Source organism: Sciurus carolinensis, chromosome 11, assembly GCF_902686445.1.
Source record: "Sciurus carolinensis chromosome 11, mSciCar1.2, whole genome shotgun sequence".
Classification (NCBI taxonomy): Eukaryota; Metazoa; Chordata; class Mammalia; order Rodentia; family Sciuridae; genus Sciurus; species Sciurus carolinensis.
Window position 1 is genome coordinate 124,057,451 of NC_062223.1, and position 12,874 is coordinate 124,070,324.

A 12,874-nucleotide genomic window follows, 5' to 3' on the forward strand; every position below is an offset into this window, starting at 1 on the left:
CACAGTGTCTCCAGGACAGCACAGAGATAGCATTTCACATAATCACACAAATTCATGGGAAGTTCTTTGTTCTTCCTTTTAGCCTGAGACCCAAGAACCCAATTACAAGATCACCTACATCTAACTACCATCCTGAAACTCTGGAATTTTCAAACTTTGAAATAAAAGATTTATCCATAAAACATCAGGCCATGTGTACATGCATATGCATGAAAGGGAGAATTTATGATCTTCCCAGTCAATAAGCTCTCTAAGAGTTAGGAGAATATATTACCTATGGCACCAAGGAATCTACCTGTAGTCGTTAGAAAGTTGTTCACATAACTGAAAAAAAAAACAAAAATATGCTCTAGTTCCCGTGTGCTACCACATGACCCATCTCCCAGCTAGAAATGTCTTTACTTAGACAAACTCATCTAATTTACAAAAAGAAAAAAATGAAAGACATGAGCCTCAGTTTATTAATCTCTTGAGTCTAATTCAGAGTCCAGTAAATGATAGATGCTAAGTTTCATACAGTGAAACAATTTGAGCAGTACAAAATGGCATAATCCTCAAGGAGCGTACCAAGCAAGATATTTCCTATCTTTAAAAGTTGAGGGAAGATCTTATTTGAGGGAAAACATTAAAATTCCTCCTCCTGTAGATAAAATGTTACTTGAGTAGGATGCTTGCTGAAAATTAATTGCCAATGATACAAAAGACTCATTACCGGAGTACTCTCTTCAGGGTTTTATCTAGGGCTAGTTTAACATCTTTATTCCTCAAACTGTAGATCAGAGGGTTAAGCATGGGAACCACATTGGTGTAGAAGACTGAAGCAAACTTGCCTTCTTCCATCAATCCAGGAAAAGAGGTGGTTAAGTAGGTAAACGCCCCTGACCCAAAAAACAGAGCAACAGCAATTATGTGGGAGCCACATGTGCTAAAGGCTTTGGATCTTCCCTCAGCAGAAGGAATCCGGAGAATGTTGGAAAGAATCAAAGCATAAGAGATGAAGATGCTGACACTGGACACTACGATGACCACTCCAACAACAATGAAGAACACAAGCTCGTTGATGCGGGTGCTGGTGCAGGAGAGCTGCAGGAGAGGAAGAACCTCACAGAGGTAATGGCGGATGACATTGGAATCACAAAAGGTCAGTCTCAGCATGCTTCCAGTGTGGGCCATGGCCCCAGCAAACCCTATCACATATGAACCAAACATTAGCAAAAAGCAGACCCGATGGGACATGGTGATGGTGTACAGCAGAGGAGTGCAAATGGCTACATAGCGATCATAGGCCATTGATACCAAGACGTAGCACTCAGAACTGACAAAGAAACAGAAGAAAAATAGTTGAGTCATGCACCCCGTGTAAGAGATAATATTTTCTGACACAAAATTATTCAGCATTTTGGGGGTAAACACACAGGAATAACAGAGATCTATAAAGGACAAGTTGAAGAGGAAAAAATACATTGGGGTATGAAGACTAGAATTCAGCCCAATTAAGGTGATCAAGCCCAAGTTTCCTACCACAGTGAATATATAGATCCCTAAGAACAGGAGGAAGAAAGGGAGCTGGAGCTCTGATTGTTCTGATAATCCCACAAGGATAAACTCAGTCACTGAGGAGCTGTTTCTCAGAGTCATTCCCTTCCGGCACATCGACTGTGGAAACAGAGGACAAAGCACAAAGTTACACAAGCACCATCATGAACAATGGAAGAAGGCCAGAGAAGATTGGTCAGGGCAAGGATGCCCTCCCTTCTTTGACTTTCTTCCCCCATCTATGCCCCTCCCTCTCCTAGGTTGTCGATAGTGTGACCGTGACAGCATCTAAGGTCCCCCAGGCTTGACATGAATCCAAACTAGTCTGTTGGCATGGGCAGCAAGGATTCTGTCTCTGCTTAAGAGATGAGGAGGCTGCGTACCTCAGTGGGCTGCCAAGGACTCTCAGAAAGATACCCCAAGAGCCAGGGTACAACCTGGACCTGCTGTCTCAGGCTTTGTGAGATAGTTTTCATGTCCCTTCATGTCTGGCCATTCTCTGCCTTCCTCTCCCAACCACCCGCTGGGTTCCCACCTGGAGAGAAAGCCACACCAAAAGCCAGAGCGTTCCCTACTGGCTTTGCACATCCTGCCTTCCTCCTTGAAGCTCCTTTGCTCCACCTCACCTCAGAGTTAGTATTGAGAGCAGGAAAGGGAGCAATGCTTCCCAGAGCCCTTGAATATGGGATAGAAGAAAACCATCAGGAAAGACAGGATTCAGATCTTTACCTTTCTTCCCCCGTACCTTTTCAGTGCTGGATTTTTGCAATTCTTTCTCCATTGGTCAGAAGAATAAGATGGTGCTGCTATAACGTAAAGCAGACAGCCTTGCAGGCTAACTCTTCTGATTCCCTTGGTGCTGTGAACAGAGCTTAAACAGACCCAAATTCTCCAAGGTGCTTAAGGAAGAACCCAAGGTTTCTGTTTGTGGATTTTCCCAGATGGTCTTCACCAACTTCAGGAGAAAAATATTAGCAATCCTTTCCACCAGGACCCCAGATGGCATACCACAGGGGACTTCAAGCTGCGTGACAATCTCAGAGACCTGATTAGCTACAGTTTCCCCTGGGAATTTCTCTGAGATCTGTCTTTAGAGGGAGGAAACTGCACTCTTTGTTTACATCCTGCATCAGATGTTTATGTAACATCTTGAGAGCTGGTGTTCTGCTCAATATTCTACATTCCTCCAGGGATTTCATGTCGTTCAATGCAAAATTTGATGGGTTCATTTTTTCCTCCCTTTCATTCATTCTTGGTCTCTAAGTTTGACTTGCAGAGATAATGGCCCCAAATTCATTTTATACCACTTCCAAATTTTCTTAAGGAGCTTTGAAATGAGGACCAAAACATGTTTAGACCAAAGTTAAAGGTGATCAGAGAGCTCCTCATATGAAATGCTTCTGAAGTTATGAGCTGCTCAGAACACCAGCAGCACAAATACCATCTCCTCTTAGCTCCACAGAAGGCCACAGACAGGCCTTGACCATATGTAAGGAGATTAAACTATCACAACACACAAGCGGTGAAGCACACACTCCTGCAAGGAGTTGCTCTGTAGTTAGGCAGGGCTCAGGTATAACTGGAGAGGTACTGAGGTTTGGCTCTGTCATTCTTCAGATGTCAAAGCTTCTCTTCATATGATCTGCTACATGGCTATTCTAGGGGAAATCCACATGCATGTGTACATCTGCATTTGCAACTTTCCATTCAGATTCCCTAAAATAATTCCAGTTTGCCTGGGAGGGTCCTGAATGGCACTCATTATCCCTATCAATTATTAATAGCATGTCCTTTCACTCTCAAAAGAACATGAATATGTACTAAAATTTTTATGGTCACCTTACTAAAAAGAGCATAAGCAGCTATTCAGATACTCTGGTTCTTGTGGTCTCTTAGATTCACTGACTTCCATCTGCAGTCTGTCAGACTCTCTGTCTTTTACTTTCTTTACTCTTGAAGTCCTCCTTAACTGAAAACCCTTCCTATCTCTTCAGTACATGTTGGCTTCAAAAATAGAAAGCTGCTTCTGATTTATACCTACCAAAGAAACCTAAAGCAAAGAAATTGAAACCTAACTATCTGCCTAGAATAGGGGAAAAGTTCAGAAATAGGGGACAGGAATAACACTAGTGCCAAGAGTAAAATTAGTACAATATATTGTTGTCTATAATTGTTTGTGGATACAATAAATTGTTTAGCATTGTGTTTAAGAAGCATAGATACACACACACACACACACACACACACACACACATATCCATATACTTTTTTTTTTTTTTTTTTTTTTTTGGTTCTGGGGATTAAACTCAGGGGCACTCAACCACTGAGCCACATCCCCAGCCCTATTTTGTATTTTATTTAGAGACAGGGCCTCACTGAGTTGCTTAGCAACTCACTTTTGCTGAGGCTGACTTTGAATTCACCATCCTCCTGCCTCAGCCTCCTGAGCAGTTGGGATTACAGGCGTGCAGTGCACCACCACATCTGGCTATCTATATCCATTTTTAAACAGCATTTCACTGCTAGATGTCTACTCAATAAAAATAAGTACGTGTTTTTCTAAAGACATGCCAAAAATATTCATAGAAGGATTGTACATGTTAGCCAAAAACTGAAGATAATCTACATGTAAACCAACTGTAAAGTAAATACTAAAGAGTGGAATGTTAATAAAATAAAATTTCATTTAGCCATGAAAATTAATAACAGATAAATATCATCAATCTATTATGGAGCGAAAGAAGCCAAGCAGAAAAGCGTGCATATCTTATAACTCCATGTATATAAAGTTAAAAGATAAGAAAATTAGTCTGTAGTCTTAAAATTCAGATAACATTTACTCTTAGCTGGGAAGTCAGAGGCTAGAAAGGCATATGAAGGGTGTTTCAAGTTTCCTGATAATGTTCTGGTTCTGTTAGGGGTACTGGTTACACAGATGTATCTAGTTAGCAAAAAATTCACCAAGCTATGTATCTTTATGTTATAATTAAATTAAAAGTTTATTTAAAGCATAAGTTGAGAGCAAGAAAATAAATCATCCTACCAAATTAGTTTAAGACTAAAATTGCTAAACATCTTTGAGCCATAATCCCTCATTTGGAAAATGGTTATTTACTGACCTGACAGCTCAGTATAGCAGAACATGCAAGAAAAATGACTGTTTTTATTTCTCATCCATCTTGTGTTCCTTAAAATAAAAACCTGCTATATTTTTCTTATATAAAGGGAGGAAATCAAGAGGAAAGAAAATTAATGCATATGGAGCAACTATAGTCCTTGGCATTGTGCTGGATGTTTTCTAGTATAATATTATGTTTATAACAACTATAGAATGTGCATGTGTGTGGCAGATTGTATTTTCCAAAGATGCCCATTACCAACACACGCACGCTCACGCATATATAGCTTGTATCCCACATATTTTGGTATAGTAGAACTGACTCTCTTTGTTCCCTACCCTTGTCTCTGGGCACAGTCTTGAAGTTTCTCCAGCCAACAGAGTATGGTGGAATGGTGGAACTGATGCTATGTGACATTCAAATGAGGTCATTAAAGGACATGTCTTGTGCACTCCATCCATCTCTCTCTCCTCTCTCTCTCTCTCTCTCTCTCTCTCTCCCTCCCTCCCACTGTAATCCCCAGCCTTTAGGACAGTTATATTTATGGCCTGAATGCAAGTGGGTGAATATCATATCAGGAAAAATAGTCAATGGAAAGCCATGGGAATTGCCACAAGAAGTCTGAATTACTTGGTCCAATTCTCCCTTGCTACCCCAAAAAGTCTCCTTTTATTTTCATATTTGAAAGATATTTTAAGGTAGTTTTTGTGAAGACAATAGACTTACTTTTTGGTACACATAATTTCTTACCCACTGCATTTTCCTATTTTGAATGTCGATTTAGCAGATGTGCAGCAATGATCCAAAAATGGGAGAGAATTTTCTCTGTTCATTAGTGTAGAAGTCAATTTATTTATCCAAAAATATTTATGAAGGTCATTTATTTCCAGCAATATTACACACTTTTTATATTCAGAAAGATTTCTCCTGATAAAACAGAATGAAGGATTCTGGATAAACTATAAAATCATCTATGTTTTCATGTGTGAACTGGCAGAAACTAAGTGAAAATCTGCAAGAGCAAAAGAGAAAAGATAAGAAATTCAAAGGATGAGCACTGGACTGGGAATTTGTCTTTGGGGAGATAATGGATACCTGGGGACATGTGAGTTTAGGCTTAATTGGCCACCTGTGCAGGACATACACATAAAGCCTGAGACTCCAGTAGGTTGGGAGTTTGGAACCATGAACTCATAATATTGAATCCCCAAAAGGAAATATTCTCTGAGTCTTAATTAAAGAAGAAACAAACAAACAAACAAACAAAAATAAAAGTCCAAAGAGGGATGCCAAGACAAGTGTCTGACTTGGCTCTAGAGGGCAGAAAATGAGACAAAATATTCCAAGAATTTCTAGCCACCTTTGTGTGTGAGGCAAAAAAATGCAACAGATAGATGATAGATAGATAGATAGATAATGATGATAGATAGATGGTAGATAATGATGATAGATAGATGATAGATGATAGATAAAGATGATAGATGATAGATAGATAATGATGATAGATGATAGATGATACATAGTGATGATAGATAATAGATGATAGATGATAGATAATGATGATAGATAAATAGATGTAAGTGATAGATGATAGATAGTAATGATAGATGATAGATGATAGATGATAGATGATAGATAATGATGATAGATGATAGATAGATGTAGGTGATAGATAGATAGATAGATAGATAGATAGATAGATAGATAGACAGACTCTATGGATAATGCAATTTAAATCCAGATATTCAAGAATTTTCCCAGATAAATATCCAAGAATCATGAACTCAAGGTGAAAATAACTTAAAATAAGCCACCATGAAAGAGACTCACCTGAATGGCAAAACATGAACTCATCTGTAATCCCAGCAACAGGGAGACTAAGGCAGGATGATTGGAAGTTTAAAGTCAACCTCAGAACCTTAGTGAGACTCTGTCTCAAAATAAAGAAAAAAAAAAAAAAAAAAAGACTAGGAATAGCTGAATTGCAAAGCGTCCCTGGATTCAATCCCCAGTACAAAAAACCAAAAAAAAGCCTGCAAAGCCAACAAGACTTGCAAAATTATTAGGCTTATCAAGGACATATTCTGTCCTTGACAAAGCAAATGTTTAATTTAAACTATAAAAACAAATCTTAAAGGAAGCATCAGTATTGAAGAAACCATCAAAATTCTAAAGAGTCAAATGGATCTTTTAGAAAATAAAACAAGATGACTGAAATTAGGAACTCTATGAATAGATTAAACTACCTGTTAGACACAAATAAAGGAAAATAAGTAAACCAGAGGATAGATCTGAAGATATTGTCTAGAACACAGCATCAGTGGAGGGTAAGGGAGACTGTATTAGAAATAAAGAAAATCAACAAATAAGTCAAACTGCTGTATCTGTGGGTTTCACATCAGCAATTCAGTTAATTGTGGATCAAAAATATTTGGAAATATTTAGTATCAATACTAAATGTGTACAAACATCTTTCATGTCATTATTTTCTAAACAATATAATACAACTATTTGGATAACATTGACATTGTATTAGGTATTATAAGTAATGAAGAGATGGTCTAAAGTATACCAGAGGATGTAAGTAAGTTAATGTAAATAATATAACATTTTATATAAGATATATGAGCATTGGTGGATTTGGACATCTATTCTAGAATCAATTCCTCAAGGATACCAAGGAACAACTTCATACACAGAGAATTAAATACAATTTATGTGGAGAATTAAACACAATTTAGGCCCATTGCTATGCTCTAAAAATATAACAATAATCAAAACTGAAATAGCAATTATCAAAAAAATCAAAATGGGTTCCTGCAATTTGAATATGTAATTCAGATGGAGAAACCTAAAAGAAACAGATACTTACACATAACTAATTAAAACACAATCAGTGTGGCAGGAAGAGGTCATGAGATCCCAAGTAAAACCATGTAAGAGTGGGCCTTACTGAGTCTTGAAGGTCAGAGAAGCCTCCCTAAGGAAGGGAAATTCAGTTTCAAAACTGAAAAGTAAATGGAAATAAAAATCACTTGTTTGTGACGGTTCAACATTGGAATTCCTTTCACGTTTGAGGAATCTAAACCCTCTTGCAACAATTCCCAGAGAATATCAGACATGCATTCAGCCGTTGGATGATTCCATGCAGGACTCTGAGTGTAGAGCAGTTGACACAAACAGGAATTATTTATACTTCATTTTGGCAAAGACAAAGAAAAATCAAACCTACCAGTCAAAAACAAATGTCAGGTGCTGGCAGTGCCAACAGGAACAACCAGCACAGCCTAGACAGACAGTTCTGTGACTATGATTCCCACTTGGCTATGATTCCACCACCTGGCTCCCCACTCCTGCCTGACTCCAAAGCTGGTTCCCCAGGCTGTTCTCAAATTCTGTGACCTCCCTCTTTCTTGTCAATTAGCTCTTCTTGCTAAGTTTTTATCAGAACCAATTTTGCCGTTTGCCGCCAAGATCCTTGGCTGGTACAATAGAAATTGAGAATAAGAAGACCATGGAAGGAAATGGAGACAGGGAGAGACCAGACGCCTTCAAAGGGGGTAGATACACACACCCGCAGTCACCTCCAAAACCGGGCGCTATAAACCCCCTCCAGGTTTTGCTCTATTTTGAATGATTGTCTCCTCCCTCAATGTGCTGTTTGGATGTGGCTTGGCGGATGAAACGAACAAACTGCCTGGATTCCAGAGACTGCCGTTCCTCGTACTCTTACAACAAGGTCTCCAAAACCTTCTATTTTTCAATGGTTCTTTTTTTTTTTTCCTTAACAAGCAAAATCATGCTACTTAGTGGAATGAATATAAGCTTCTTTGTTGGTTAAAGAGAAATGGGTTCAAAAAATTATCTGGCTAACTTTTTTTTGTTTTTTCATAATCCCACAGTTTGTGATAGAAAAAAATCCTAATACCGTGCTCTTTTTTTAATTATTTTTTTTTATTTTTACAGACCGCATTTTGATTCATTATACACAAATGGGGTACATCTTAAATGAAATGTCAGCTATATAAAAATTAATGGAATTAAATAGGATTTTTAATATCTAAGGGCAATAATAGCTCAATAATTAATTTTATTAATGAGTAAATAGGTAGTATATGTTTATATCACTCAATCTAAGATATGTTCTGTTTTTCTTGTGCTGTTTTCACTTTATTGACTTTGAGAACAATGCCTAGCATAGCTTTTTACATACCTGTGTAAAAATCAATACCTAGATCAACTTTTTACATGCCTTTTTTTAACCAATTTTTCTTGTTAAAACTTAGAAAATAGTTTTACTCTTTAAAAACCCTTGTAGGCTATTATAGAAAGAGTATCTTTGATTTTAAAGCATGTTATTTTATGCTAACTCTTTATTCAGAAGCAGTCTCCAATTATTACATTGTTACTATGGAAATGCACAATCTGTTTTATAATATAGTTTTAGAAATGTATTGCTATTAGTCTTGAATAACAAGTAGAAGATTAAAAAGAAAATCAGGAGGGCATTCTGAGCACAGGAAATCACAAAAGGAAAAGTGAAAGATTATAAAGCAGGGTAACCTGCAAACTTGGATAATGGTGTTGATGTTGAGAATTAAGTCATTTATATACATAGGAGAGGTGGGATATTGTTGGAATGAGTTAGTGATGACAATTAATTGTCCCTCCTCCCTCTTTTAATTCAGAAAATCAACTGAGAAATTACACACAGGAACCAGATACAAGAAAAATAAAAACAAAAAGTCCAAGTTTATTGCTGATAAAATTGGTTGGAAGTTTCAGTTTGGATGGGCATCTACAATAGGACCTTGCAATTTCCTCATTGCACCTAACAGATTAAATTTGTGAATCCAGATCTAAACTGAACTGGGCAACATTTGGTCTTCCCTGTAAAAGAGAGGGGTTGCAAATGGAGAGATAAGTGGGGGTCCTGAGAATGTGCCTGTCCTAACTAGAAAAAGGAGAGTGAGACCATAGGAAGGGTACTGCCACACTGAGCCACAAATATATTCTCCCAATTCCTCCCAGTATAAATCACTCTTCCCGCTTGGGATGGGATGGGGGAGGACATGGACAAAGAGATATTTACACATTTACAGAATAACAACAAATGGTACTTGGTATAATCACATCTTTGTATGTGTATATAGTTTTTGCAAACTGGTCTAAACTAGTCTAAACAGACACATGTACACACACACAAAAAAAAAATACTTTGAAAAAATGTACACCAAAATGCCAAAATTAGTAAGCTTTAGGTGAAGGGATCATGGAGATATTTTTAAAAGCTTTTGCTTATCTCCACTCATTCTTTATCTAACATATTCCTACCATACAAGCATTGCTTTGCAAATTTTAGAAAAATGATTTTTAAAAATTAAAGATAAAACACTGCATAATTTCAGTATTTTAAAGTCTCACTAGGGATTTGTTCAATATGTATTTAGCAACTGCTGAATCTGCCAGGTCTTAAACTCTCTGCATGTATTTGATCACCTGGCTGAAGTTAGGACTGTAACTTCAAATAAACATTTTCTAAACATATGGCTGTATAATCCATGTAACAGTAGTTCATTGGGTCTCACATATATTCACATTACTGACCCTATTGTCTCAGTGCATTTAAAAAGGAAAAATCTTTGGTGTCTTCTTTTGACATTTGTTTTTGGCAAATTGTTTCCAAATGAAAGTAAATGCAGGGATTATTCAGCTCAAGACAGCAAGAACTTGGACATTGTACAAGGTGAATATATATGCATCACATGTGCTATTTCTTACACACCCAGATTGAGCCTTCTGGAAGGCAGTTAGTGTTAAGAGTGTGGGCTCTAGAGTTATGTAATCTAAATTCAATCCTTCCCTCTACCAGTTATTATCTGCAATCTTGGGCAAGCTCCTCAACTTAAGACTTAATTTACACATCTATAAAACAGGGATAATGGATAATCCAGTTGTTGAAAAGATTAAATTGGAACATGTAGATAAAGTTCATAGGACAAAGTAAAGTCTCAAAAATGGGCTAAAGCAGGAGGATCACAAATTCAAAGCCAGCCTGGGCAACTTAGTGAATTCCTGTTTGAAAATAAAAGATAAAAAGGACTGTGGAAGTATCTCAGTGATAGATTGTCCCTGGGCTCAATCCCCAGTACCATGGTCCCACAGGTTACTGATGGGAACCTCAGGAAATTGTCACTGATGAGCAGGAAAGTGTCATGATGAGATGGCAACCCAGATGACCCTTAAGGGTCATCAACTATGGGCCACATCAGATTGACCTACTCATAGAGACCAATTATAGCATTTGCAGAGATATGCTCAGAGATACAAAAATCTAAATGGGTATTTTCCAAACACGAATATTTACCAATTAAATATTTGGTGGTAAAATCACACTAACTACAGCTCATCCCACCTAGGATTCATATCTTAGCTTTAAACACCATCTCTAACCAGAACCAGTACTGGGCAGGGAAGGTAAAAAGATAAGTTTGAGATGTATCACTTTACCAGAAAGTAATAAAATGTTCAAATTTTGATAGAGATATGTTCAAAGAACATGAAAACCAATGTGAAAAGGCTCCCATTAGCCAAATAAGGAGTCAAATTGAGCAGTAAAGTAAATTCTGAGTATGGATTTGTCAACAGTGAAACCCACTGATTTGTGAAATTAATGTGTGATAATCTAAAACAGTAAATGCTGATGACAATGAATCCTAACCTATTAGACATATGAGTCCATAATGATATGAATGAATGAATGATGTTGAAAGGCTCTCCCTGCCATAATTCCAACTAACAAGAATCAGTGGAGTTAGAAAATCTCCATTTTTCAACCATTAAGCTAAATCTTGATTCAGGTAAGAATCATCAGCGGATGCTAAATCTTGTGTGGAAGTTTGAAAAGAAGTAAGATAGGGTCTCAAAATATCTCCCCACAATTTACTTTAAATTTCAAAGTGAAATCACTAAGGGACTTCCAAAGTTACAAAAACTTCCGTATTATCAAATGTCCACAGAAGCAATTCTGAGAATATAACCACATTCATTTGTGAGAGAAAATAAAAGATTTGTTCTATGGAAGCAGTACTGTGTCTTGCAAGTCAGCAAAGAAGAATCAAGTTTTGATCATGGTAAATTTTCCTAAGTGATTTTACCCTTTGAAAGTGTTTGGGCAAGTACCCTGGAAAAGTGAGAGCTCCACAGGAGTGATTTATTTTTCATTGTACTAATTCTTCTTCACTGTGTTATCTCTGAGACAATAGTTGAAATAGAGAGCGCAAAATGAGTGCCCAGTTGTTTGTATTTTATAAAATTTCCTCCAAAGGCCTCTGTTCAATTGGATAGCAATTTAGAATTTAAGATCACTATTTTATATAACACCATACTTTTTTATTTTTTATTTATTTTTACACAAATGCAGTACATCTTCTTGTTTCTATGGTGGTGCACGATGTAGATTCACACCCTTTGTGTAATCATACATGTACATAGGGTAATGATGTCTGTCTCATTTCACCATTAGAAGAATGAGGGTGTGAAAAACCCCATACATTTTCATTGAAGGAATGGAAGTCAGGGTTCATGTCTCCAAGTGAGGGTCTGTTTTCTACCACGGTCACTAGGTGATATGAACCTAAACTTGGGGATCACAAGAAGAATATAACCAGATCAAAGTGACAATATTGGGTGTCCATCTAGGTGCCAAAAGAGGGAAATGTACTGCCAGGAGAATGAGAACAAGAAGCCCCTTTAGTGTGTCGGCTTCTAAAACTGATAAACACCCCATTTCTGGATTCTATAAATATTTGTCAAATCCCTACCCTAAGAGTGCCAGGGAGTGTCTAGGACTGGGGGATATAGCAAAATAAATATTAGGGATTCTGCTTGCACAGAGTGTATAATGAAAGGAAAATGAGTGTTATGGTTTACATATGAAGCATCCCCTAGAAACCTCATGTATTAGACAATGCAAAAAAGTTTACAGGTGAACTGATTGGGCTATACGATCCTTAATCTAATGCGTACATTAAGTCAATCAAGTGCATTAACTGGATGGAGTACCTTAGGCAAGTTGGGTGTGGATGGAGAAGATAGATCACTGGGGGCGTGCCTTTAGGTTTTATATTTTGTCCTTGTTGAACAGAGTGTGCTCCCTTCCCTGCTTCACTTCCTGGAGCCAAGTCCTGATCCACTTTTCTCCACGTACCTTCCACCAC

General features: G+C 37.4%; 1 protein-coding gene across 1 annotated transcript; it reads right to left on the bottom strand.

Annotated features, from left to right (window-relative positions):
• Nucleotides 1–708: 708 nt before the first annotated feature.
• LOC124958654 (olfactory receptor 8B4) lies at nucleotides 709–1,653 on the bottom strand. The gene has a single exon (XM_047516955.1). It carries the CDS (start codon nucleotides 1,651–1,653, stop codon nucleotides 709–711), a length of 945 nt encoding a protein of 314 aa, XP_047372911.1.
• Between the last annotated feature and the right edge of the window lie 11,221 nt (nucleotides 1,654–12,874).

What these genes read in the sequence shown, in the direction of transcription:
- LOC124958654 (XM_047516955.1), bottom strand. Translation starts at nt 1,653, where the DNA reads ATGTGCCGGAAGGGAATGACTCTGAGAAACAGCTCCTCAGTGACTGAG.